General features: G+C 38.9%; 2 protein-coding genes across 2 annotated transcripts; both read left to right on the top strand.

Annotated features, from left to right (window-relative positions):
• The first annotated feature begins 750 nt into the window (after nucleotides 1-750).
• Nucleotides 751-10,360, top strand: serpine2 (serpin peptidase inhibitor, clade E (nexin, plasminogen activator inhibitor type 1), member 2). Its single transcript, XM_014991755.2, has 9 exons — nucleotides 751-974; nucleotides 3,707-3,985; nucleotides 4,085-4,312; nucleotides 5,683-5,880; nucleotides 8,672-8,867; nucleotides 8,948-9,045; nucleotides 9,425-9,511; nucleotides 9,624-9,707; nucleotides 9,803-10,360. The coding sequence occupies exons 2-9, from the start codon at nucleotides 3,724-3,726 to the stop codon at nucleotides 9,838-9,840; spliced, it is 1,191 nt and encodes a 396-aa protein (XP_014847241.2). The 5' UTR covers nucleotides 751-974; nucleotides 3,707-3,723; the 3' UTR covers nucleotides 9,841-10,360.
• A 1,501-nt stretch (nucleotides 10,361-11,861) lies between these two features.
• wdfy1 (WD repeat and FYVE domain containing 1) lies at nucleotides 11,862-27,802 on the top strand. The gene is made up of 12 exons (XM_014991756.2): nucleotides 11,862-12,122; nucleotides 13,710-13,777; nucleotides 13,902-13,975; nucleotides 14,094-14,148; nucleotides 16,969-17,119; nucleotides 17,205-17,317; nucleotides 21,111-21,237; nucleotides 22,413-22,518; nucleotides 22,661-22,762; nucleotides 22,876-23,006; nucleotides 23,120-23,228; nucleotides 24,242-27,802. The coding sequence occupies exons 1-12, from the start codon at nucleotides 11,986-11,988 to the stop codon at nucleotides 24,299-24,301; spliced, it is 1,233 nt and encodes a 410-aa protein (XP_014847242.2). The 5' UTR covers nucleotides 11,862-11,985; the 3' UTR covers nucleotides 24,302-27,802.
• Nucleotides 27,803-27,811: the final 9 nt, after the last annotated feature.

Raw genomic sequence — 27,811 nt, 5'->3', positions numbered from 1 at the left:
CAACTCTGCTCTGCATTGTTTGTTTTTAATTCATCCCAGCCAGACACAACGTTTAGTCCAACATTTTTAGCTTGGACTAAGCCCCTGTACTGGTTCCTCATGTTGTAAAACTGGATTCTTAGGTTTTTTTTACACACAGTTGCTGCAAAAGTGATGTTTTAAAGCACATTCCTTCTCGACCAAGAAAAGTTACTTTGTCCTCTTGAAATCTGTTTTATGCTCACTGACAGAAAAAATTTAAAAGTGAATACAAGATAACACAAATACTGGAACTGAATCACTATTCCTATCAGGTGAATAACAGAGTTGGCAGATGCCGATGGTCTGGGTGTGGAATTTACTCAGGCCTGCTTGCAAATAGACTGTCGGATGATCAAGGTATTCATAAAATTGAAAGATGACATTATGCACCTTTTGGATTTTTTGAGGTTCACCTTTAGCTATATTAAATGGATCAGCAGGAGTAAGGAAGTCTCTGTCAGATGTTCAGCTTTGTGTATTGTTTTGTAATCTGTTAATTCTCCACAAATGTATCCCTGATTTGACTGGTTTAATTCGTAGTCTTCATCATACAGTTTATTCTTCTTACACGATTATGGGAGTAACTTTTCCTACTTGGAATCCGAACATTTAACTTCCATGGAACGCAGTATGAACGTGCTTTTATTTTGGAGGTCTAGAGGAAGTAGTGGTAATATAACTCGTCGTTTGACGCAATAAGCGAGAGCGCCGCTCCCACTCCGTGCTCGGTTGTTTGACCAGAAGGCGGAGCTCAGTCCAATAAATTCCTCTTTCAAAGCAACGGTGAGCTCAGTTGTAGTGTTCAGGATAGCGGGAATAAACGCACGTTGTTTCTTACGTTATATTACGGTCGAACCGTCGTTTCTCGATTGCACTTAAGTTAGTAACGGACCGATATAAGGTTGCAGTATCACCTGGGGGATAAGTCGAAGAACGAAAACGTCACACGAAAGGTAAGGAGAACCGTTTGTTAACTTTGCCCTCTTGAAATTGTAAAGGATATAGAATATATCATATGTGCTGCTGTGTTGCTTTAAGCTAAAGTGGGCGTACAAAGTTAACTTCTCACTTTTTTTCTTGACTTTTGATATGCTAATTTTCTATGATTTCAGTCTGCATTTTGCATCGATCAGCTATTTGTTTTAACACCAACCCACAAAGGCCTTTTTTTGTGTGTTTTTTTTTTTTTTGTTAAAGCAAACAGTTGCCTATAGACGTGACTTGAATTGTTATTGTTCAAAGAGAAAGTGGGCTCCACCTCTTGAGTAGCTTCTTCGACCCCCCTGCTGTTCTCACGCATTGTTTTAATTAATGCCTTGCAGGATGGTCAGGGTAAATTGTTAGCCTTTGTAATAAAATAGGTTATTTTTACTGGAGCAAATCCAATTTTTCTGAGAAATTAGCAGGGTCGGTCCCAGCTTTTATAGGGCCCTAAGCAGGAATTCATTTGGGTCCCCACTTCTTCCAGGTAACTTCCCTGCCAGAGCCTTACACATAACTGCTCTTATAATGATTGATCTTATACATGTTTAGTATTTTCTAAATTAGCGCTGATCTGGTGTTTTTTTCCCAATCACCAATCTATAAAGATCTGATATGTTGATACAAAGTTTAACTAAATGTCATTTCTCTTTAAGAACTTTGAAGTTCCTAATTGTCTACTGATTACAAAACATGAATGTCTTAAAAATAAAAGGGTTCTTGTAAATATTGTTTTCAAAAAATGATTTACAATCTCTTAAATAAGAACAATCTAACTCTGAAACTAAAAGAAAAAACTCAGCTAAAGTCACAACATATTTTTACTCCTTAATAAAATGGCTTGCATCTTCATTATTTTTTAACACCTCAAAATCTGAAAAGTTCACCATCTTACAAAGTCTTCATTTTTCTACATGATCAGTTAAATAACTGTAGTCTGAGATAATATTTGAGTGGAAAATGATCCATTATGTGTGGCTTAGATTATTAAGGCATTCAATAATGTACTGTAGCTGTGTATGAGTCTTATAAAAAGTCTTTCTGCAGTTGGTCATTATTTATATTGGGAGCAGAGGCGACGTCACACTGTGGGAGTAGAAGGTGTTAAATGACTGGATGGAAACAGAATTTCCTTATTCTAAAAAGAGAAAATGACAGATGGTGTTTTTAAAGCATCTTTAGCCTTTTGTATTGGTTATTGCGTTCAGCATTGTTGGCATATCTGATTGTAAACATCAGTCCTGTGTGGTTTCCCTTTAGAGCAGGGGTGGGCAATCCTGGTCCTCGAGGGCCGGCGTCCTGCAACTCTTAGATGTCTCCCTGGTCCAACACACTTGAATCCAACAGCTGAATCTTAACTGCACCTCCTAAGTGCAGTCAGGTTCTCCAGAGTCCTGCTAACTACCTCATTATTTGACTCAGGTGTGTTGAAGTTGAAATGCATCTAAAAGTTGGAGACCGGCCCTCGAGGCCTAGAGTTGCCCACCCCTGCTTTAGAGTAAGTAGACTCTTGCGTGAGTCTGATATTTCTAGAAGATTGAGATCATTTCTAAATCCTGCATATTTCATGAGACACAAATAGACTCTTCAAAAGGGTTGAATAAAACAACTTTAGGTGTTAATCCGTTCGTGTAGATCAGATTTTTAGTGTTCAACAGGTTGGAGAGAGTGGGAAAATGACATGGGACGTCAGTACTAAGTAGACTACACTGGCTGCCTCAAGCTGACTGTGACGCAATAGGTTTTTCATGACGAAGCGGTCTAGTCACCATATTTCCTGGTAAATATCACTTGAAAATGTCATGTATGGTGAGTCTCTTAGGAAAAACTATTGGAAAACAAACCGCTTCATTTGGGATGTCTGGGCATGTTTTACACACAGCCATGACATATGATCACAGTTCAGACACAACCAGCAGACATTGTGAGATGGCTGTATTTTAAGTTGTCCTTTTGCAGCGTTTCCATCGAACCAATAGATTTTCTTTCTTTTTTTTTTGTCTCAATCGATCAATATCATGCTCTAAATATGCATTTGTCAACCTGTTCTGAGTGAAACTTCAAGCACTCTTGGAAACACTGAACTGGTTTAGGGGCTCAAAGCAGCAGCAGCTTATTTTTATTACTTTTGGGGCTGACCCTGATCTTGAGTTTCCCATTAAAGGTGTCCATTTAAGGGGGCATCATTTAGTGTTTTCCTAGAGGAAAGATAAATTATCATCTTAAAGGCAAACAAGCCAATCATGTTGTTACATGTGGGTGTTACACAAGACAAGCAGCAATATTTGCAGTAAAGCTGAGCGTCCTTTCATTGCTCATCACCAGCAGGCATTAAGTCTAGCTCTTGTGACCATATTTACTTTGCTTTGATCAGTGGAGCAGGCTGAAACAGATTTCCTAAGATGGCCCTAAAGATTTAGTGTAGCCTAGTAAAACAGAAAACCTTTTAATGTGGGTCTGTTCTCATCACTCTGATCCAGCTGTGCTAAATAAAAGGTTTTGCTCCTCAAAGGATGACGAGGAGCGCTTGCGATAATTAACTATTACCAAGAAAACCGGAGTGAGTTATGTGAAAGGAATGAGTGGCCATGGAGACTTTGAGGAATGCAAGTTGTGGTAGATTCATGTTTGATAACAGGTTTGCTCTATGAGGAGCAGCATAATCAAATAACCTCTTTCATTGCTTTTATTTCTCTCTTTCAAGGTGCTTCTGAGATCAAAATGAAGCACGTCTCCTTCCTTTGCCTGTATGCACTGGTGACCCTTTGCGCCCATAAGGGTGTGCTGTCCGCAGCCCCCTCGTATGGCGAACGTGGCTCCGATCTGGGCATACAGGTGTTCCAGCAAGTAGTCCGCTCAAAGCCTCTAGAGAACGTGGTGCTTTCACCCCATGGAGTGGCTTCGATCCTCGGCATGCTGCTGCCCGGAGCCCAGGGGGAAACGAGGAAGCAAATCATCAGTGCACTGCGATACAAGAAAAACGGTGTGGAGGGACAGAGGAATTTGGTGTTGAGTCCTTTATGATCTGAAATCGCTATTATTTAATATCAATCCAAAGATTAAATACACTTGTTGTGCACAGGTCCTTATAAGATGTTGAAGAAGCTGCACAAAAACCTGACTTCCAAGTCAAACCAGGACCTTGTGCAGATTACCAACGGCATGTTCAGCCAGAATGGTTTCCCAATGGAGGAGACCTTTATGGCCACCAATAAAGCAAACTTCCAGTGTGAGAGCCGGAGCCTGGACTTCAGCAACCCCACTGCAGCAGCTGATTATATCAATCAGTGGGTCAGGAATAAGACCAAAGGTAGGGGTCATGCTCGGTTGGTACAGTCCTCTATACACATTTTTTTTGAAGACTCAGTTGTGTAGATTATGTTTAAGATTTGTTGCTTTTTGTTACAGATCTAATTTGAATTTATAGTTTCAGTGCATTACAATATTTCCTATTAGAGTAAAGTTTGTTTTTAGGGCAGCAACTAATTCTTATTTTAGTAATCTATGGATTATTCTAAGGATTAATTGACAAATCTTATAAAAATGATTGCCGTTCTAATGATTTTTTTTTTTTTTGTAAACCTTTAAAACTTTTTTTATAATATTAGAAATGCGTTAAGAGATGCAAATAAACAAAACGGGTGAAGCTAAAGCGATGCTACTTGAGTAGTTCTGGGTAGAACATTATTGCACAGATTTTTTAATTTTTTTTATTTCTGAAATGCAAAATTTTTATATAGATTCTCACAGTTTTGGCTTATTTACTGCTGTGGATGTGTTCTTTTTAGTTTATAATTCAATTACTAAATGAGTTGCAGATTATTCCAATAATCAATTAATCATGATCAAACATATTCTTCATTTCAGCCTTAGTTTCCTGTAGGCGTGGCACCCTTTTTTGTTTAAGACTCTCATTTTGAAATGAGAAAGGAAGTAGTTCATTAGTAGCTCTGTTGGATTGACATAGTCCACTAAAATTGCTGAGCTGTCTGCTAATATTGGATTATAAAATAATCCAAGAAGCAACCACTGATGTAAAATCATAATGGCAACATGTCATATGTGGTTTAAAGAAGGTCTAATAATGGATCATATTTAATTGATGTTAAAACACTTTGATAAGCGTTACCATTTCCTTCATAGCTTTTTCTCCTGCTAATTATAAAGGATATCCAACAGCTCTTTAAAAAGATGACTCTAAAACTGTAGTTGATGATCTCCGTTTCGAGATCTAAAATCTTTAGACCAGTTAAACCTGAACTGGATGATTCTGTTAATTGGAGACCTGGGCTGCAGTTTAGTTGTCCATGCGGAGGCTGTTGGCCCTCAAAGCAGTTTGAATCCTGCTTTTTTTTTTTGTCTCAAACAGAAAGTGAACATCATATTCAGAAAAACAAAGATTCTCAACCACATGTTTTTGATTTGCATTCTTTAAAACAGTGTGTGATTTAGGAAACCTTTATTTGTGAAAATAAAAAAAACCCCACAACAAACAAAAAAAAAAAACAGGATCTTTTGCAAAAATATTGCTCAACTATAATTCACAAGCCACTCGGCAAACCTTTTCTCCTATGAGTTTGCAGTATCACTTCCTTTTCCAACATGATTTGAATACAAAACAGTGTTTTTTTTTTCTTCTTTTATCAATCCTTGTTCTTTTACCATTGTGTATTTGGGCAGGCCACATCACCAACCTGATCAAAGCGGACATGCTGGATTCGACTCTGACCCGTCTGGTCGCTCTCAACTCCATCTACTTCAAAGGCTCGTGGAAGTCGGGTTTCCAGCCCAACAACACGAAGATGAGGTCGTTCACTGGCGGTGATGGAAATGTATACAAAGTGTCAATGATGTCCCAGCTGTCCATCTTTAACTTAGGTGAGTGAGCATGCTTAGAAGCAGCTGGAGTTCATTATGAAAGGATGACATGCAAACACACTGCGAATGTGCCCAACAGTCGTGTTTTTTTGTTGTTGTTGTTTTGTTTTTAATAATGTGAACCAGACATAAATGGCCATTTTAGGAGTTCTGGGGAGACTGAATTTCAAGGCAAAGAAGGTTTTTGTTTTAAAAAACATCTTTAATGCAAAATTCATATTTTGGCATAATTAAGCTAAACAAGAAGTTGTTCTTTTAGCAAATGGTATTTTTTTTAAAGTCTCTATATTCCTGTTAATCAGTTCCTAGATTATTTGATGATTTCAAAAATTAATCATGATTAATCCGATTAATTGCATTAGCCCTAGTCCTGAAACATTAAATTATTTTAATATCAACTTGGAGTGGGGGGAAAAAGTGGCCTTTTATTTTTGAAGCCCGATCTTGGTACCTTGCAAGTTCGACTGTACACTTCAGATTTGCTAATTTAATTATTTTCTACTATATTAATTTTATTCTTGTGGTGGAATAACAGTCAGGATGTGATTCGTGGTCCAGATTGTGGATAGTTGTAAAGCATTGCAGGCTCAGACGTGTTACATGCACAGGATGTTTTTAGTTTTGTGTGAAATGCAATGATGCACGAGTCAGTCAACTATATTTAGACATGTCAGAGCTGTGGTGGCACAGTGAGTGCGGGGGATAGATTCTCATCCAGCGACTGTAATAAACTGAGGCCATGTTCAGCTGTAAAGCACAAGATTCCGTCATTTCTGCTGTAGAAACAACATTCAGCACCTTTACAGGGGTTTTCAGGGCCCCTGAAAACCCCTGCAAGCCTTTACAACACCAAACTTCAATGTTTGTTTTGATGGCTCATCAATGGTGAATAGCTGAAGTAGAAGGAAAGAGTAATTTATACAATTAAAAGGAGAGGGCACAAAAGAAGATGCATGTTTGTCACTTCCTAGCTGTTTATATTTGCTTTTATAATTTTAGAATCTCATTTCATAAAAAATAGTTTGCAGTTTTGACTCCTAAATCTGAGCTTGTGGCATAAGCAACCTTTTAATGCCCTTTTGAGCCCATATTAATGTATCCTCTTAATTTTTGTTGCTTGAGATGCTGACATTTATAAATACAAACTAAAAATATCTCAACATTGTCACATGTTGGATGCATTCCCCAGCTCTTGGCGGTTTTCTAACTCAAGAAGATTAAACATTTAAAATGTAAATTGTTATTCTCATCATAAATCATTGGAAGCTCTTATTAGCCCTGTTTACAGTAGAAATATACTTCCTTTTCTATAATCGTGAGTGTGTGTATATAAAGAGAGAAAAGGACTAGAGTTTAGCAGAAATCAGAAAATCAGTCAGAGCAAAACTGGAAGTTTAACTTCAATGGCGTTAACACCTGGGTTAAGGTGTTGACCCGCTATAGTTTATCAAATGAACACAATAAATCAGATGCTGATTTATTTTCAATTTCTGAACTTTTAAGCTAGCTGAGCCTGGAAGTGAGAAAACTCCCTACTTGCATATTTTAGGTGGTGGTGTTTGTTGAAGCGCAGGTTTTAAAGTTGAAAAAGTCAATTTTTATAAGAACACTGGAAGATGGATGTAATTCTCTGCTGGACATTCGGAGCTCCCATTTTTATAGCAGCTAGGATGATGATGTATGTAGGATGTATTATCGTGTCATAGGAGTCAGCTGGCCAGAACGGGAGTCGGAACCAAAATTAATGGAAACAGATGAAGCTTCCTGACATTGGGAAATTTTGCGAGTTCAGTATATTAAATTAATTCACATTTTTTCCTCACTTGTTTTCGTTCCCTTTATATTTTTATGACGACTTTATCTCTAACAATAAACATCTTTGATGCTGCTTAGATTTGTGCCTCTTTATGACCATTTGTCCTCCACAAGTAAAACTTTCTATAGCATCGAGATAAAAATCACAACTGCTTCAACAAACAAGAGAAAATACTTAGACAGCAGATTTAAAAATGACATATTTAAAAAAAAAAAAAAACTGAGCAATGTTTTGGGACAGGAGGATCAATTTATGAAATGGAAGTAAAAAGGAATTAAATGAAAAACCTTGATTTAGAAATAAGTGAAGGTGTGTGTGTTTTTTTTGTTGTTTTTTTTTTTTCTTTTCTTTTGAAGGGATTCTTTGCTGGAACTCTCGAAATAGTTTAAAGATCAATCAGTCAATCTGTGCTGTGGTAATAGCCAGACAGTCTTCGGTCTTCTACTGGGCCACTAGCGAGTTATTTTTCATTGACAAATGAATGCCCGTTTGAGCTTTAAAAATAAGCAAAAATGAGGCTAAAGGTTCAAAATTTCCCTCAATGTCTTGGTGACTCACACCCTGATTACCTCTTAGAGGTATTTTAAAGTTGGCCTCTTGTGAAAAGAGTCTCTGTTCTTCCACGTCATTCTCTCTTTTTAGTCCCCCAGTGTGACTTTGCTGGGTCTGTGCCGCTAAGTTAATTTTGGATCTTTTTCCCGGTTCCTACGTCTCATTTACGGCCTTTCTTATCTCTGGATTCCACAGATTTTTTCCCCCCTCAACCCCATCTAATCTTAATTGCGAGAATTTTTCCAGCCCTCTAAATAAATGTAGACGTAAAGAGGGAAAGAATTGCTATTGACAATTTAATTCCCTTCCTTTTAATTGATAGTATTCGATTGGAGAAAGCTTTATGTTAAGTATGATATACCAGTATTCTGTGTTTGTTTGTAATCTCTTCAAGCTAACTTCTAAACCTTCTTATATTCTTAGGAATGGCCACCACTCCCCAGGGGGTCAAATACCGGGTGATTGAACTGCCTTACCATGGCAACACCATCAGCATGCTGATCGCCGTCCCCGCTGAGGACACGCCTCTGTCCAGCGTCATTCCACACATCAGCACAGCCACTGTGCAGAGCTGGGCCAAGCTCATGCACATGAGGAAAGTCCGCCTGCTCATTCCAAAGTAAGTCCTAAACACAAATACACACACGTAGCTGTGGCTTTTGGTGAAATGAACAACTGCATGGTTCTGTTTGTTTGCAGGTTTTCTGCAGATGTAGAGGTAGACTTGAAAGCTCCTCTCTCTGCGTTGGGAATAGCAGACATGTTCAGTCAGGATGCGGCCGACTTCACACACCTCAGTGAGTGAAAACCCGACGGTGATGCATACACACTAGTTGGATGAATGTGTTTGAAGCAGGTTGATTTAGGTATGAGTAAGTGTAAAAACCTGAGGAGAAATGTTGCCTAATCACTGCTGAGAGCCAGTAAGAAGTTGAAATAGTCTCACCGCTCAGTGTAAAAACTGAATCAGGGTGGGCCTCAGGAAATGCAACTTTGAATAAAAGGTTGTAGTGCCACCACGTGGTGCTATATAGATTTTTTTTTTCTTTTTTTTTTTTTTTTCAAAAAGAATTAGATTGAAACTTTTGCGCTACTGCCATCTTGTGGCTTGAAGTAAAAACTGTCGTACAGGAAGTCATTATTTTGAGGTAAGATGAACTGCTGCTGTTCTCCCAGGTACCGAGCCGGTGTACGTCTCCAAGGCTCTGCAGAAATCCAAAATCATTGTAAATGAAGAAGGGACGAAGGCAGCAGCTACCACCAGTAAGTATACCTAATTGTTTTTTTTTTCCTGATCGGACATAAATCTGCGTGGTTTACCCCCAGTATTTGTTTATACGCCCCACTAATCTGAGTTGTTGTGGTGTGTGTTTAGCTGCTATCTTGATGGCTCGCTCCTCTCCCCCTTGGGTGACTGTGGACAGACCTTTTCTGTTCCTCATCAGACATAACCCAACAGGTATGCAGTTTTATTCGCAAAACATAGATGAGTGCATTTTAGATTTGCATTAGCAGTATCTGATATTTGTGAACCGTCTTTATTTCTGTTTGCAGGGACCATCCTGTTTATGGGTCAGATCAACCAACCATGAAGCTCACCTTCAGTTCCTGTTGGCTCATCTAGCAGCACCTGATATGCTTACACACTGTCATGCATGAACACACAAGCACACAGATGTGCTGTGGCTGTTGACTTATGAACAATGTGGACATATATTTGTCTTAAATATTGCTTTTTATGTTGATTTTTCTGCAACGCATAACATGCCTTCCAACATGTTTTTGCAGACTAAGTTTTCCTGCTGTTTTAATTTTTTGGTGTACTTTTTTTGGCTTTATCACTTTTTTTTAAAAGACTTTAAATGTCACATGTGTAATTTCTTAACTCTGGAGTATGATGATCTTTTTATTTATGGTGTCTCTGTTTCAGTTTAAACTTTTCTATCTCGAGTCATGTAACTCCGGTTTGCCTGTTTCCCTCTTCCGTTATGGTGATGCCATCAAGACTTAGAGTGCATTATTGCCTACATTAAAAGTTGTTTTCTCCTTACCGAGAAGATCTGTTCTTTCACACGTGGAAACAAAATTAAACTACATAAATTTATAACGTCAGTAATTTGTGCCTTGCTGTTATTGTCGTAAAACATTTTTGTTGGAAAAGGGCATAATGATTATTTTTTCTTGACTGTTGAGCGATAGTGTTAATTTATGCAAAAATAGTTGGAGGATCAAATTGGGAATCAATCACATCTGTACTGAACCAAAGCAAATTGAATAAGAGAAACTCTTGTTAGAGAAGCCTAAAAGAAAACTCTGCTTCTCAAACAGAGAAGCGTAGCATCTCTGATTCACTGAGAAAGTATTCACAGTGTAAACTCTTACTGACTCTTTCAGTACGATAGACACACTTGAAGTAGTACAATCTGATGTAAAAGGAAGAGAATTGATGGTTTCAAGCAATTTTTACAAATAAAAATCTGAAGTTTACCATTTATATTTGGTCCCCTTTAACACCTGTAAATTAAGTGCAGTCAACTTTCTTCAGAAGTCTCAGTATTGGTAAATAAAATTCAACAGTGTTAATATCAATATAAATATGTGCAAAACATGAAGTGGAAAACTAGCAAATTATCCTGAATGAACTGTTTTGAGGATGAAACTTGGAGGCGGCAGCAGAGAAGCTGATGGGAAGAAGGATAGAGCTAAATGCAGATCAGTCCTGGTGGGAGGAACCTGCTCCAGGTTTCAAAAGATTGCTGACCTATAGGTAAGACGACCTGAAACAGCCTGAATACCAACAGACTGGTGTGAAAATACAAATGCACACCACACTTTTGAGATTGGCTAAACAAAAAGTTAAAAAACCTGCATACATTGATTCTTTCCATTATGCATTTATGTTCTGCTTTGTGTTTATCACAAAAAAACTTAAACGTTGAAGGTTGAGCTTGTAATGTAACAATATGTGAGAATAGATTAAAGGAGTGAGTTTTTCCTGCAAAACACTGAACATAGAAATTATTCTAGTAAAGTCTGACAACAACCAAAGTGGTAGTTCTGGCAAAAAACTTTCAAATGTACCATATTTTGTTGCCCATGCTCAGTTTCTTGTAAACAGTGTACTCAAACATAGATCCATTTAGCATTAATCTACTGACAGAGGTTTGATAGTTAGATCATAAGGTTTTTTTTTTGTATTTCTTTGTAATAATGTAATTGGAGAAAAAGTATAGTCTGCAAATTCTAGCATTTTCAAAGGATACATTAATAACATTAACTGACTTCCTTATATTATCTTACAAAATTAACAATGAGTAAGTGAACATACATAGACAACAAATGAAACCTGCCCTGAAAATGAGGTTGGAAAGGGAAGTCTGTGCAATACTCTTGCAGGGTACTTGAGTATGTGACAATTTACAACAAAATAGCAAATAAAACAACTGACCACAACATGTTATGTTGGTAAGACAGTGAGTTAGAGTGCTTTTACTGGAAAGTCTGGCAGCTATGGTTAAAAACTAGCTGATTTAATCTACGCTCTATATCTTTATTGCCTACAATTTGAATTTGTTTGTAACTTTCTCGGGGTAATTACGATAATCCCGATTGCGCTCTCTAGCAGTCTTTACGGTAATCCTGACAGGGGCTCTGGGTGTCAGCTGATCCTCCTCTGCTGGCGAGCGAGGAGGAAAAATCCTCTGAAGGAAAATAGTGCTTGCTAGGTAGGTGAAACCATGGCTGCAGAAATTCATTCGAGGCCCCAGACCGCTAGACCAGTCCTCCTGAACAAGATCGAGGGACACTCGGACGCGGTTAACGCGGCCGTTTTAATCCCGAAGGAGGATGGAGTGATCACGGTCAGCGAGGACAGGTGAGTCCGAGGAGTCGAGCTAACAAGAGCTAGCGGGCTAGGTCTATTTACTGGTTGTTAAATTGATATCTTGGTGAAAGGAGGGGTCTGAAACGGAGAAGGCAGCATTATTGACCCTCACTGAAACAGCTTTTGTTTGGGAATTGGATAAAGAGCTAACGCTTATCCTCAGTTTAGCTTTAGCGCTAAATAGCAACCTGTTTGTGTTCGTCGCTTTTAAAACAGTTTGGACAAAGATAGTGACATTTGGGAAGCTGGGTGTAAAAATAAACCCTCGAAACTATCTTCTGGATCTAGTTTTTATGATTTAGAGAGCTTTGGGGACCAACTGTTTTGCATAAAAATGTGCAGTAAAATTATGTTGTGGTAAACAAACTGATAGACATCACATTGCATATTTGCAATACTAGTTGATAGTCACAACATTTACAGCGCAGTATTGTCACATTGAGAGTGGACTCTGCCTCCTGAACGTCACACTCTCCTGATCAGCACCTGAACGCATCACGGTAACAAAAAAACGCACCCCTTGGTCTCGCTTTGACCCGACCTAAATAATCTTACCAGGGTAGGTACGTCATTTTTCAGTGGATTATTCTGAGAAGCTGTCACACTTTATTACAAACAGTAAAGGAAGCAAATACCCCCTCCTTTCAGGGTCAGTGGAACAAAACTGAAACCATTTCCGACACACATCAAACCCACTTGATGTAAGAAAGAAAAGGAGAAGTCGTGGCTCGGCTGTGTGACAGGTTACTTGATGAAATTGGTTTTGACTGCTGCTGCTTTAGATAAGACAACAACTTTACTGACTTTAGTTGTTTTTGTTCTCTTAGAGGAAGCTAGACGTTTTCAAAGAAAATACGTATGGATTCTGATTTTTATTGGCTCACCAGTCTATAAGTGCAGTGGTATTTTTTTGTACACTTAAACAAAACTGACTTTTAGTCTCCATGGTTTAATTTTTAACCAAACTTCAGTGTATGGTTGTCCCTTTATTTGGAGAATTAATCAGAGGAGAGTGGTAACTCTGGAGGAGCTGCAGAGATTTACAGCTCATGTGTTAGATTCTGTTGACAAGACAGCACTATGACAGAGTAGTGGCATCATCATGCTGTGGGAATACTTCAGCAGTGGCAGAGAAACTTGTCAGGATGGACCTAACTACAGTATAATCATAAAAAAAAACAAAAAAAAAATCTGGTTGCAGGAGACTTGAAACTGGGGTAGAGATTCACTGACCTAAAAAAGCAACCAGAAGTCCAATTGAACGGTTCAGATCAATGTGCACTCATCTGTTAGAATGGCCCAGCCAAAGTCCAGACATAACGCCAACAGCGAATCTGTGAGAAGAATGCCTCAGCAAGCTGATGTACCCAGATATTCTTCAGATGAAGGATGAACTATTTTCAGCTGTAGATTAGCAAAGCTAAGCATTCTCAGAAAGACTCATTGCTGTAATTGCAGTAAAACGTATTGACTCTGGGGGTTTCAGTCTTAAGTTTTTCTATTCTTGCTGTGGATGTTTTGTCTTGGGTGTCAGCAGATTGGTTTAGACTGATCTCTTTCTGCACATTTTACCTTCAGGACCATCCGAGTGTGGCTGAAAAGGGACAGTGGTCAGTACTGGCCAAGCATCTACCACACGGTCTCCTGTAAGTACGGCCTTCATTTTATTGAGAGAAACAACGGATTAGGCTTACGAATGCACGTGGAAGCAAAACGCTGCTGCAGCTACTTCCCTCCTCGATGCTCATGTCTGCTTCTTTATCCCCGCAGCGCCTTGCTCTTGCATGTCATACCACCATGACAGCAGACGCATCTTCATTGGTCAGGACAATGGAGCAGTTGTGGTGAGTGAGCTCAAACTCTACTTGGGACATTGGAGGACAATGCTCTTTAAATTTAAGTCTTTGTTTCAATGTTTATTTGATGTGATAGTTTTTTATTCCTTGTTGCTTGTTCTTGTAGGAATTTCTCATCTCTGAAGATTTCAACAAAATGAACCACGTTAAAACATACCCAGGTGAGGACAGAAAAAAGAAAGTTAGGCTCATTGTTAATGAAGAAAATAAAAAAAAAGATGTCAATGAACCTAATTGAGAAGTTAAACAAAATGAAGCCAGGGTATTTAAATTGGCGGTTGTGTGATTATTCTACATATCAGATTAATTTCACCACTTATGGTGGCAGCATGTTGGAGTTTCAGTACCATAAAATATCAGAAATTCCTCCTTTAATTTGAAAACATTTATCCAGTAAACCTAAGAGTCTTAAATTGTGTAAGTTTTAAGATTCTCACTGACACAAGAGTGGTGGATGGTTCTCATTTAGTTTCCACACAATTACAGTTTTTTTGTATTTTTTTAGATTGGAAATAGATAAAACTAATTGAATTATTTTTTCTCAGAAGTCTGGAAAACACGTAGAAGGGATGTTCAGGGATGGCTTTGTTGTGTGAAGTGGTTGAATCTTCTGCCCTAAAATGTGTCATTTGAAGTCGTTTTAAAGTTCTCCAGATTAAACATATTTTCTCTGCCTGACAGAAGTGGCTCTTTCCACGCTGAAGGCGTTCTCGTACTCTTTGCATTAAGGTTAAATGGGTTGACGTTACTGACATGTTTTTACTTATTGAAATCTCCAAGTAAAATTCCAGTAATACAACATAATTGAATGTAAAAGTGCTGCTTTCTGTTGACATTTGGGGAATAATATTACCCTAATCTGTGAAGAAATTATAAACCAAACACTTTCTCATCATTAATTCCAGTTTCTTTTCAAGATCACTGTGAGCTGATTTATTTAGAAATCCCAGTCTGAAGGTCAGGCTGTTCTTTGGAGAGTAAATGTCTCTCCACTTGTCACAACTTCCGACAAGTCCAAGCAGCAAAATCCACATGACTCACAGTGAGATTAGATAAGATGCGGGATGTGACTGTGCCTACTGATATTTGAACACATATCTGGTGGCTTTGTATCGACAAGCTGTCATTTTAATTCAGTGGGGAAAAAAAAGAGGCTCTTTTAGATCCACCAACAGATTTTAGACTAAAATCAGACAAGTTTGGAGATTAAATGTCCTGCCTATGTGTCTTTGCTGGATATCTGGACAACCACTTTGAAAAAATAACTCATGCAGGTAATAGAAGCACCAACTCACAGCCTCTAGATGTAGGAGCTAATTATTAATCTAGGAAACTTTGAGGAAGTAGAGACAACTCCCTTCTTTGCTTTGCTTTGCTGATGAAGTGTAATGGTGCGTTTAAAAAGATAAACAGCATGTTACACTTTATGTTCCTTGTGGTAATTACAGTTAAAAATTTGACATTAGCTCCCACTTGCTCTCAAAAAGTGCACATTTGCAGAGTTTTGGCTTGAAAACAACGCTTTCAATATTTAGCTGCAAATTGTTCTGAAGTTTTCACCTCTGGATAAATCCAATTTCCAAGCACTGGGCAACAACTGATGGTTTCATGAAACTTCAACTTAAGTTGGTACATCTGGATTTAATTTGTTTGATTAAAGTGCTTAATCATAATTTCTAAGATGATACATTTAGACTCAACTGGGTTCACTTGCTTGTTTAATAGAATTTATGTGGGTCTTAATTTTAAATATCCATGTTCTTGAACATAAATTTTATTCCTATAAAACATTGAAATAATATGAAATGGTTGAAATGAGGGTTATTTAATCGGTTTGTGAAATTGAACTTTTTCTACAATAAACTAAGCATGCAGAGTTGTAATAAAAGTAAACTTTCGTAGTAACGGCATCTGTAAATCTCTTGGTTTTAAAAAAGGCGTAAGCAAAAATTGAGTTGTTTCTTTTCCATTCTCTTGGACTAGAAAACAAACATTATAGTCTGTTATCAGCAACGAGAACAGAATATGGGCCACTTCTTCTTAACCGTTTTTGAAGAACTGGCACAGCAAAGTTTGCTGTGTAGCAAAAGCATCCGTTTTATGTGGTGAATGTAAGTCCTGTCCAATTAATCTTTATCTTTTTGCAAAGGCGAGAGCTAATATAGGCGTTGTAGTAGAGAGCCATCTTAGTTAAATTTAGATGGAAGAGTCTGGTTACATAATATACAGCTGGGTGTGTTCTAATAAATGTTCTACATTATTACCTGACTTTGGTATTGGTCAATATGTAAGTCTGGCAGACAGGGTTCAACTTGAAGGGAATAGAAAAGATCTAGAACAATGAACATACCAAATAGTCAGGAGACATGAGCACAGCAACACGATACAGACTGCTGTGAAGGAAATAAATAAGTCTTACCTAAGGTGAAACGCTGAGTCAATCAAGAATGAATCAAAATGCATTTAGATTTTTATTTTATTAAGAAATTAAGCAAAGAATATAGCAATGACTCCCCTGGCTAGCCCAGGGAAGTGAAGAAAAGATGAAGGTACATCGCTTTTATTATCCACCAGCCCTCTTACAGAGATGGGAGAAAAAGGGAGGATCCCACCAGTTTCAGTTTACTTCACAACTCTGGTATTTGCACCTGCAGACTGTGACCCTGGATGGTTCAAACCCTGGTTCAGAAATACCCTTTATTATGCGTTTCCATTGAGCTGCCTCCATCATGAAGGGAGTTTTAAAGCTAAAATTGATTGTTTTCTTGATTGATTGAAATTAAACAAAGTTTTGACATAACACTGCTACAGGAGATTTTTCTGCACATAACCGTTCTTTGAAGAAAATCATGTAATACCAGTTACAACATTTATTTTCCCTCTGGGATTTAAACAGTTTTTTGTTTTTTTTTATTGAATTGAACTCTAATGTCATTTGCCTGTTTAGTACTTATGTGTTGGTGTTCGTTCTTATCCTGTAGCCCACCAGAACCGTGTGTCGGGTATGGTCTTCTCCCTGGAGAGCGAGTGGGTGGTGAGCACAGGCCATGACAAGAGCGTCAGCTGGATGTGCACCCAGAGCGGCAGCATGCTGGGGAGACACTACTTCACCTCCTGGGCCTCCTGCCTACAGTATCCTTCCGTCACATGCTCTCTGTGCGATGCATAAGCCGTAATAAAACGTGGAGCTTGTTCAGACCCTGACTCCCTCGCTCAGATACGATCACGAGACGCAGCACGCCTTCATCGGTGATTACTCCGGACAGATCACTTTGCTGAAATTGGAGAAGCAGACGTACTCCACTATCACGACTCTGAAGGGCCACGAAGGTAAAAAGACAGGTTTATTAAAGGTGAATCATTGGGCTTTGTAACAGCTTCCCCCGTAGTTGAAATAGTGATTTTTTTTTAAATATATTAAAAAATTGTAATACAAATCAGCTTTTTGCTGCGTCTCTGGATTTCAAATTAAATGTAAAATGATGTAATTGTTTTCAAATATTCAAAGATTGAAAGACATCTTCCTAGCCTAGATGTAATAGCTCTGATGAGAAAATGTTTATTTCAGTGTTTAAAAACTTCAGTTAACTTAGACTTGGAAAAAATGACTTGTGAACATCTCTCGGTACTGCTACATTGCACAGAGGTATGCAGGGTGTGGGAGGACTAATAAAAAGAAAAAGAAAATATCTCGAACTACTTCAGCTTTGTAGTTTGAAGGTCAAAACCTGGAAGACCTGTCTGTGTTTCACAGTGGACAGAGCAGACAAAGCGGTGAAATGGTCTGACCTCAGCTCCATTTCCAAACTCTGTGCTTTGTAGCTGGTAATGGTCCAGTTCAATTTAACTCTTCTGACTGGGCAAATATCCAGCCACAGTTTTCTCAGAACCTGAAAGAAATCAGTGACTTAAAACTGCAGAACATGTATAATCATTCCAGAGTTTAAAAAAAGACTAATCATCTGAAATAATTTACATGTAGGCCTCTTATTGTTATTTACAACTTTATAATACTCTATTATTTGTGTTTGGAATGCATCACAGTAAAGGTGCAGTTTATTCTAATCTTAAATCCTTTTTTAATATTTAAAAAAACATGTTTCACAAGCTTTGTCCCTGTTTTATTTTAATGCATACAAAAATGTGTTTCTAAAAAAAACACATTTTTTTAGAAAAAAAATGTGTTTTTTCAGGGGCTGAAATACAGTAACAGTCAGTAGTTTTTGAAAACCTCAAGGGCAACTTTGGAAAACTCACATCAGCTCATAAAGTTTGGCTTCTGTAGAAACATTGAATTGTAATTGAATGCTTGTATTTAAAAATTACGAGAATTTTTCAAAAAGTGGAAGCTAGAAAGTCTCATATTTAGAAATTAACTGTGTAGCAAACCCTGAATTATTTATTTTCATTTACTCATGACTTGTGGTCCATAGCATAGAGCTTTTGTTGTTTTTTTTTTGCATCTCGTTGTGACTTGAATCAAGGAAAATGCTGAACAATGGGCCGTTCCTAATGAGGTTGTTTAAAGACCAAGCTGAGCTGCTTGGAAAGATTAAGGAAGTGAGACACAGATTCAATAATCCAACTAATGTAGTTGGATTTATGAATCTAGTTGATTTATTAAATATAAAAAAGGCAAATTTAATAATCCAGCTGCAGTGTGTGTCCATGATCAGGAACGAAAAGCAAGAAGTTGGTGGGGATGACGTGTAAAAGTTGGAAAAGCCGCAGCAAGAGGAAAGAAAGACAAATCTATTCCACTCACCCAACTTTGGCAAAACTTTTGCAGCCTTCCATTAGGAATGGAGTCTGCATACATTAAACCGAGCTGCCAAATCTTAATGGGGAACAAGAAGCACCCCCACCCACTCAAGTACAGATTCCGTTTTGGATGGGAATGATGGAAAATACCATCAGACGTGCTGCTCTGCAAACTCCCACAGCAGCTTGTTTTCAGCTCCGATCTGGCAACCGTGCTGTTCTCATGCTCATCAAGCCGCTCAGTGACCCATTCCAGCTCTTCAGATGGGGACTGTTGTCACTGTGGAAAATTGTCCCTCATCCAGATAAATGGGCATAACAAAGAACAAACGCATGACTCAGATGAGATTTTGTTCTGGGTTCTTGTGACAAATGGGGGGGAAAAAAAAAAAATGGTGACCAGAATGCTTCACTGTGTGAAACCGACACTTCCAAGAGTTCTGCGCCAGGCTTGGACCGAACATGAGCTTGTTAAAAAGCAAGCGGAGGCCTGACTCATGTGACCAGATGAAAGCCTAATATTGTCAGAAAGCTGATTCTTACCACAGCCATATTGCCCGCTCTTCACTCAGATGGACTCTCATGTTGCCATGCGCTCCGATGACATGGAACTACCCCAGCGTTAAACCTCCGTCCCTCCTTCTGATCCAGACATGTGCTTTGATGTCTCTGATAATTTGGAGAGCTGCTGATTTATTTTAATGAGCCGAGATCAGAGCTCAAGCTGTACAGACACTCTGCAACAAATATTTAGGAAAAATGAGGCTGGCAAACTATATGGAAAGGTTAAACCTGTCTCCCTGAAACTTTTTTTTTTTAAATTTTTTTTATTGTTTTCATGGTGGTTCATTTCTGTAGAAGTTAAAATTAGTCATGTTGACCCGTTAAATGTTGATTATGCAGTCCCTCCAGGAAGTTGTGATCACAGCTATTAATGCTATTAATGCAAATTCAGTCATCATTCGCTAACTTTGTGAGGACTTGCAATCTTCAGAAGTCATCACAACTTTACAGCAAATCTGGCCAACCACCTTAATGTTTTCTATATCTTCTGCTTACCGGCCAATCAGAATGCTTTTGTTTTGTAAGGACTTGCTTATACTGTGTACACAATCATGGGCGTAGCCGACAGGTTTCTGTATCTGTGCCCTCTTTCAGCCGTTTCATGCGGATAATGTTACCCAAATGATGATTAGGTAATCGATGTCAGCGTATCATATTGAGCTTGTTGACAAGAATATTAATGTTGTTGCCTACTTAACATTCCTTGCTATTCGGTTAACGCCAGGGTTAAACCCAGTCCTCTTTAATTTCTGTTGAGAAGTTGTACCCACTGCTGCGTTTGTCATATTTAAAATTAATCCTTATTGTCACAATAGAAAGAGCAGAGAGTCAGGGAGGAGACATTAGAGCAGAGGCCAGCAGCAGGATGATGATGCAGGGTCTTCTCAGGTAAGGAGGGATTAGAACTTGATGAGAAAAAGAGAAGGAAAAGTGCAGCAAAAATAAAGCTTAAAAAATTTGCAACTTTGACCGCAACTTTAAAAAAAAAAAAAAGAAAAAGAAAAAGGTGCTGCAAAATGCATAATTTTAGGTTGCATCAATCACAATAAAAACATCGCAACATCCTGGAGGGACTGATTATGGACTAAAAATATGAAACAACCGGTAAGACTGCCAAAAAACTCCACCTCGAAGACATTTGTACTGCTTTCTTGTTTTATTGTGTACAGCTGACAACTTACTTCAACTCCCCTCATATTAAGCAATTTCCCCAGCTTCCTCTAACACCGAAACATTACCCAAGGCACTATGCAGTGATGCTTTGAAAAGGAGCTGGATCACAGGATCCTTCCTGCCATACAAATCAGACCACCAGCCACAGGCTGCTTCCCATCATATGACTGCTTCAAGAGTCTTGATCATCTCTGATGAACTATTTATGAATGGCCAGATTTTGGCTTGCAGCAGTGATCATTTTCTACGATTATTAATTTGCAACCCGCAGCTCCAGAGCCACAAAGTGGCTCTTTGGACGTTCCACAATTGCTTTGACTAAAAATAATTAAGAACCAACTAATGTTGTTAAATATAGGGGCAAAAGCAAATTAATATTTTAGCAGTTTTTCCATATTTTTCATGAAATAATTGCAAAGTACCAGTAATGTCTAATTTTTGGCTGGACTGCGAGCAAAAATGCTCCGACTTGTAAAGTTTGCGGTCCTTCGCTTTGATTGGAGCTGCTTGCAGTTCTCCCAGTGGACACTGGGTGGTGCCAGCGGGTCAGATCATAAATCTTTTCCTGAATAAGCTTCTGGAAACCAATTGAAGCCATCTAACATGAGTTGTTAACGTTTTGCAGGTAGTATAGGAACCTTGTGGTGGGACCCTGTCCAGCGGCTGCTTTTTTCAGGGGCCTCAGACCACAGCATCATCATGTGGGACATCGGGGGCCGCAAAGGACGGACACTTCTCCTGCAGGGACATCAGTAAGTTCCTCTGTAGTCGGCACAAGTTCATTAGGACTGAATTTTCTTTGGATCTGCAAAGGGTGGCCATAGAAATGCTGGTCTGTGATCAAGACTGTAAAAAAAAAATCACCTTTACTTCTCTGATTTCATCTTTTCTTTGATCAAGTTTTATGACTACAGTCTGTAACACTAATATCCGAACCATCTTCTTCAAAGGCGAATCCCCTTGGAGTCGGTAACTGTTGTCTCCAGGCACTGACTTATTTTAGTTTTTACATCTCAGTCCTCATAAATATTTCATCACCTCCCTGCCTGCCTGTCTGTTACAGACATTATCAAACAAAGCCTGTCAGCACTGATGACAGAATGTGGCAGGATTTGCAGATAGTATGGTCAAAGATAAAAGTTAGATGAGTAATTTCTGCAGAAACATGTTTTTATCTGCAAATGAATTTGATTGGTTTGGATTTTTGTCCTTTTTCTGTCGCTTCGTTCATGACCTTGCATTCTGAAATGTTACCACTAGATGTCAGTAAATTCTTCACATGATAAACAAGGCTATTTTTAACCGTCGAGTTGATTTGCATAATGTGTCATTTTAAGGTTTCATAAAGCATGTGTGTTTCAGGTTTTTGTGTGAAATGAGCAGTAATCCATTAATCACACTGTCTGCCAACTATCAGCTAGTAGGGATATTGGATGTGTCTATGCTTTTACAAGCGCATAATTTATGATGACTCATCCATCAAGGTGGGGGATATGAGAATGTTTGTTTCTTTGGAAACCCACAAACAACAATTTTCTTGGGATTTTATGAAATTGACTAACACAAAGTAGTTGAATACAGAAATAGAAGCAGAATAACATTGCTTTCAACATTTGTATACCGTGATTTTCAGTTCTTGAAAGTGAGTACATGCTTTATTTATAAAGCAACCTTTTTATCCTTGAAGAGCAATTATGTGTAAATCTCTGTTTTATTTATTTTACTTTTGCAGCTATGTATGCTTTACCTTCCACTGCTTTGCTTTGGCCTCTCACATAACATCCCACCAAAACACATATGAAGTTTGTGTTTGTATTAAGACAAAATCTGACTCAATATTTTTGCGAGCCGCTGTACGCCCTACTTTAAAACCTTGAAATGATGTGAATTAGCGGTAGAAAATAATCCAAGCCTCCGTCTCCCTCAGTGAGCGTGTGCAGGCGCTGCGTTATCTCCAGTTCACAAGGCAGCTGCTGTCGTGCTCAGCCGATGGAGGCATTGCAGTGTGGAACATGGACACACAGAGAGAGGAGGTTTGCATCACCGTTGCAGCACTGACAGTTATCGTTTTCATGGTTTGAGGAAATGTTTTTTTTTTTTTTTCTTTCCTTTTATGTTCTTATGGTTAGTTGTTTGTGTTTAATGCTTAGACTTATTGTGCACGTGTCTGCGCAGGCACCTCAGTGGTTAGACAGTGACTCCTGTCAGAAGTGTGAGCAGCCTTTCTTCTGGAACATCAAGCAGATGTGGGACACAAAGACCTTGGGACTCAGACAGGTACCAACCACAGTGTCACACAGGGGACGGGAGGCTCCAGTCGCAGTCGTAAATCCTGCTGATGCCTATGTGTTTGTTGAGTGTGTGTGTGTGTGTGTGTGTGTTGTGTGCAGCACCACTGCAGGAAGTGTGGGAAGGCTGTGTGTGGGAAATGCAGCTCTAAACGCTCCACCTTCCCGATCATGGGCTTTGAGTTCCCGGTGCGAGTGTGCGACGCCTGCTTCGACACCATCAAAGAAGAAGAGTAAGCCTAGGCCTTCTCTAAATGTGTTTGTGTTTTCATTCTGTGTGGCCGCGATTAAAAACGCTGTCATCGTGTGCGTGCGTGCGTGCGTGTGTGCGCGTGTGTGTGTGCAGCCGAACACCTTTGGCCACGTTCCACGAGGGGAAACACAACATCGCCCACATGGACATGGACCCATCCAGAGGCCTGATGGTCACTTGTGGAAGCGACCGCATTGTTAAGGTCAACAACAGAGCTTTGATACCAGATGATTCATGCGTGTGCTGGTTCTGTTTGGAACAGAGGGGCTTTGAGCCGACGCTGAAGCTAAAACTAAAACTAAAACTCATCCCAAGCTTTAGAAAGTTAGATTTAGAAATGAGAATTTAAGAGTTTACACAGGTTAGAATTAAGTAATCTCTTTACCAATATGGAAATTATACTAAATTATGAACTCACCTTCTTAAAGGTGCAGTACGTAACTTTTTATAAAGAAATTTTTTTTAATATATTTGTTAAAATGGTCTCTATGTCATCACAGTTTAATAACAGACAGATCATCTGTGAAAAGACTGTGCTCTTCCATCCCCTCCCTGATACTTGCACAGCTTCAGGTTAAAAACAACCAGTCAGAGCCAGGAGGAGTATCTTAGCGCTGTCAATCATCCTCTCATATGCGCTGCTCAATGTGCTAATGGAGGAGAAATAACTTACCTTTAAAATGTAACAAAAGTTCTATTTGGATCACTTTTACATTCTAAATTTTGTTATTGCAGAAAATTGTCCTTCTACATCTAAGCCTAGGGATTTAGGCACCCATTATTAAACTTGTAATGAAAATATTTAGGTTAACTGAGCTTCAGTTTACCTGCAAACACTCCAAAGAAATAAAACTAGAATCAATAATTACTCTTTTACTTCCAGGCCAATGTGGACTGGATCTATAAAATGATAATAATTCTGCACATCTTGAAACAAGTTGAGGCCACACCCTCCCTCATTACACAGACACACATCAGCTGCTACATTTATATCCATCAACTATTCAAGTTTATCCAGCTTGGAGTTGAAAAATATGCCAAACAGTGATAATCAGGCCAAAATGCTCAGTTGCTGAATAATTGTGCACGCAGTGTAGTTTTATCATTCATGGTTTTTCTGTTTAATTGGGATTATTGCCTAAGTAATGAATCCAATCAATGATCATGTCTTGCTTTATGCTTTCCTGACGCTAATGATGATGTCCATCTCCACAGATCTGGGACATGACACAGGTGATTGGCAGTAGCTTAGCAACAGGTTTTTCCCCTCGCTGATTGGCCCAGCCCTCTACATGGTACCCTCGCCTGGCTCCAGCCCTCCCCCACTCTCCCAGTGTCATGGAAACCCCTCTGTACAGCCCACCTTGCCTTCGCGCCTGGGGTCCGCCGCTCCAGCCAGACCCGCTCTGGGTGAACGCGTGTGAGCCCCTCCACATCTCTTCGTCTTCTTGTAACATATTTTGCTACCTGTCAGTCTGACTGATTTAGACTGTTGCTCTGATCTCAAACTGAACCCTAAGCACAATGAAAGATGTGTATGTGTGTGTGTGTGTGTTTGTTTGTGTGTGTGCATGTGTGTTCTGTTCTCTCCTGGGGGAGGAATGGTATTGCTATTAGTGTTTACACTGAATATATCCAATGCTTTTTTTTTTTTTTTTTATGTTTGCACCGTAACGCTAGTGTTCACCATTGCCGACCTGCCATAGCTGTAAATATGAGCTCCTGCTACCTGCTTAATCCCAGGCTACTTTAAAGAAATATTCACCTGTAAATTCTTCTCCTTTCTGCGTGTAGTGGATGCTTAAAACGTTTTCTGATTTCTTTTTCACTAGCTGGCCTTAAGTCACTATCTCAGGAGCTTTTCCCATCAGTAAGTCATCACCGGTTGGGCTTGGATGATGTCAGTCGTAACGGTTCCTACACTTTAATCTGAAGAAAGTTACTAAAATGGCCTCCTGATGGGGTGAGGATCGTCTGTGATGTAGTTGTCAGACGTTTGCTAGGCAGCAGCTAACCCACTCTCTACCTTTTGGGAGGTTGATGATTGGTTTCTGTAGTAACCAGCGAAGTCAGTATAAGCATCGGGTTGCAGGTCTGCGCTCAAGCTTGTGCGATTACCTTCAGAGATCATGATTTTTCAGTTTAGGATGTAAATTTTTCTCACAGGCGGAGGTGAATTTGACAAACGGCACACTGAGGTTCTGGATGAGTAGTCCAGACTAAATGTAGCCCCAGCTGCTGAGATGTTGACTTGTTCCTGGTCACATCTGGATTCCTGTAAAGGCCTTAAAAATAAAGAAGACCCACTAAAAGCCTTCTGAGCAGTTCTTCAGCTCGTACGACTGTTCATTTTCACCATCCCTCCTCAGTTGTTCCCTCTTCACACACATTTGTGCATCAGAAATGTCTCTTTGCACTGAATTGCACAAGTCAATCTTTGTTTTGTTTTTGTTTTGTTTTTTTTCCCCCATTTGTACGTGTGGATGCAGGAGTGCAGCTTTCCTGTGAATAGCAGCTGGAATCATCTAATCTTAGACTAAAGCTTGCCTTATTTGTAAGTGGAAGACGATGAGAAACATTCTGCTGGAGTGGATTCGTATTCCAATTTTTGGGATCATTAGTGTATATTTACATTTGCAGTAAAATAGAATATGTGTAATCTCTGCAGGTTCTGTTTTCTGTGCCCATATGACATCTTGATTCCCGTGTTAAAACCGATTCCTCCCTCACTTCCAAAGCGCATCATGCAGACTCGGTGTAAAGATGAGCCACGTTATCAAATCCTGTCAGCTGTTTCATGTGAACATGGATGGGATGGTTTTGTTAATAAAGTGACAGCAGAAACTTGATCAGTGAATGCTTAGGTGTTTCGTGTTATTATGATTTAGTTATCCTGACACTCCAGTGTTTTTTTGTTTGTTTGTTTGTTCTTTTACTTTTATTTTTAAAATGTTAAACTAGCAGATCATATGTATGCTTTTCATCCCATTGGTGGATATTGGGAGTTCAAGGTTGAGACATGTCTTAAAACTAATTTGCATGATGTATTTATTATTGTATCCACTGTTTGTAGTAAGGTGGCAGGTACCAATTTTAATGCGGTCTAAAATTGAGAAGATTATTTTTTTTCTTCTTCTTCTTTGAGCATACTAATGGACAAGTTTTCCCTCAAAGTTACAGTAGGTCGTATCTTATCTGCTGGGTTCTTCATTTAATATAAATCCAAATCAGATGGTCCCGGTTAAAGCTAATAGTTTGTTCAAGAGTTCATGACATGAAACATCTTGAAATACTCAGATCTCAAAAACACCAGTTTTGTTTTTGCGAAGGCTGCATGCCAAACCTTTTTAAACCTTCATAATGTTTGCTTTGGGAGTTATTCATACAGAAACTGATGATCGGATCATCATTAAAAGGTTCATGGGGGTAGAAACCCCAATGATGTTCCTGTTTGAAACGTATTCAGACAAGTAGTTGCAGTGTATCTGACCAGAGTCGGTGACAGATGAAATAAAATTCTGTAGCTATATGTTATATATTCTTATACAGAAGTGAATTTTTGTAAACATGACATTCAGGAAATTGGAGATGTTTAGAGATGGTAGAAGTCTGGTCCTTGTTCCTCTCTGACTAGCCATTATCTTCAGCCTCTGAGAGCAACTAATCAGGATTAAGATTAAATGAGTATGGCAAGAGAGTTTCATACTGCAGGTAAGATATTATTTATTAATAACCTATCAACAAGACCTCACTTCAAAGTCCTTCAGCTCCCCTTCAAAGGAAACTGATGACTTCCACCTGTTGAACCCTTTTATCTGTCTGCCACATGCTGAAGGGGAATTGCATCAAGTTCATCAGAGCTTTTCATAAAGACATCACTGTGCTACTCAAAAAAAAAAAAAAAAAAAAAAAAAAAAAATATATATATATATATATATATATATAAATAAAGACACAGACATCCACAGAACAGTCAGTGGAGTTTATAAATGGTGAACCTGTGGCTGTGAAGTTGAAAGAACTCTAAGAGATCCATCTTCAAGTAGAAACTAAGATCTACAGTTTAATCTGCCTCACATTAGTCATTTCATCCATTATTAATCATTGCATTGACTGAGGTAGACTTAAAACGATCCTCCACGTCTTAAAGACTCTTGGTGTGTCTAAGCTCTTTTCACGCACGCAGAGAATCTGTATTCAGAACTCGTGAAAGGATCTTTTAGCTCATTTCACGAAGCATCAGAAGAGGCTCCTCATGGAGCACAATGGAGGATCATTAGCAAATCTACGGTACAATCTGGAGCCTGAAAAGCCTCTTTCCGTCATTACTTATCGGGTCCTTGGCAGATGTGTGGGATGCTGAAGGACTGATCGATGCCGAGATTTGCTGTTTGCGGAAATAGCTCAAGGAATAGATATTGAGATTGCTCGTGTGTCTCAGGAAGGAAGCAGTGGATTTAGTCGTGTTATCAGGAGTTTATGTCCTCTGTCACATAACGGAACAGTCACCTCTCTCATCATCTTTAGTCTGGCGCAAGAATCATTTTATCCTTTCTCTTTTTTCCCCCTCCACAATTCATAAAATGTAACATAATTCTCTCTTGAAGCTACTTGTGATACTTGCCATTCCAACAAGGTTGTTAATGTACATCTGCAAATAACTATTTTTAAATGCTTTTGTTGATATTTCAGAACTGACTTGGGTCTCCATGTGCCCTCAAAGCAGAGCACTGAAGAGTATAAACCACACTTAATAAAGATATTTGATATGTTTGACTGCTGTTT

This window comes from Poecilia mexicana, unplaced genomic scaffold (assembly GCF_051168715.1).
Source record: "Poecilia mexicana isolate PSO_F unplaced genomic scaffold, ASM5116871v1 scaffold_13, whole genome shotgun sequence".
Lineage (NCBI taxonomy): Eukaryota > Metazoa > Chordata > Actinopteri > Cyprinodontiformes > Poeciliidae > Poecilia > Poecilia mexicana.
The sequence above is the reverse complement of the archived record's forward strand: the minus strand, read 5'-3'. Positions and strand labels throughout refer to the sequence as shown.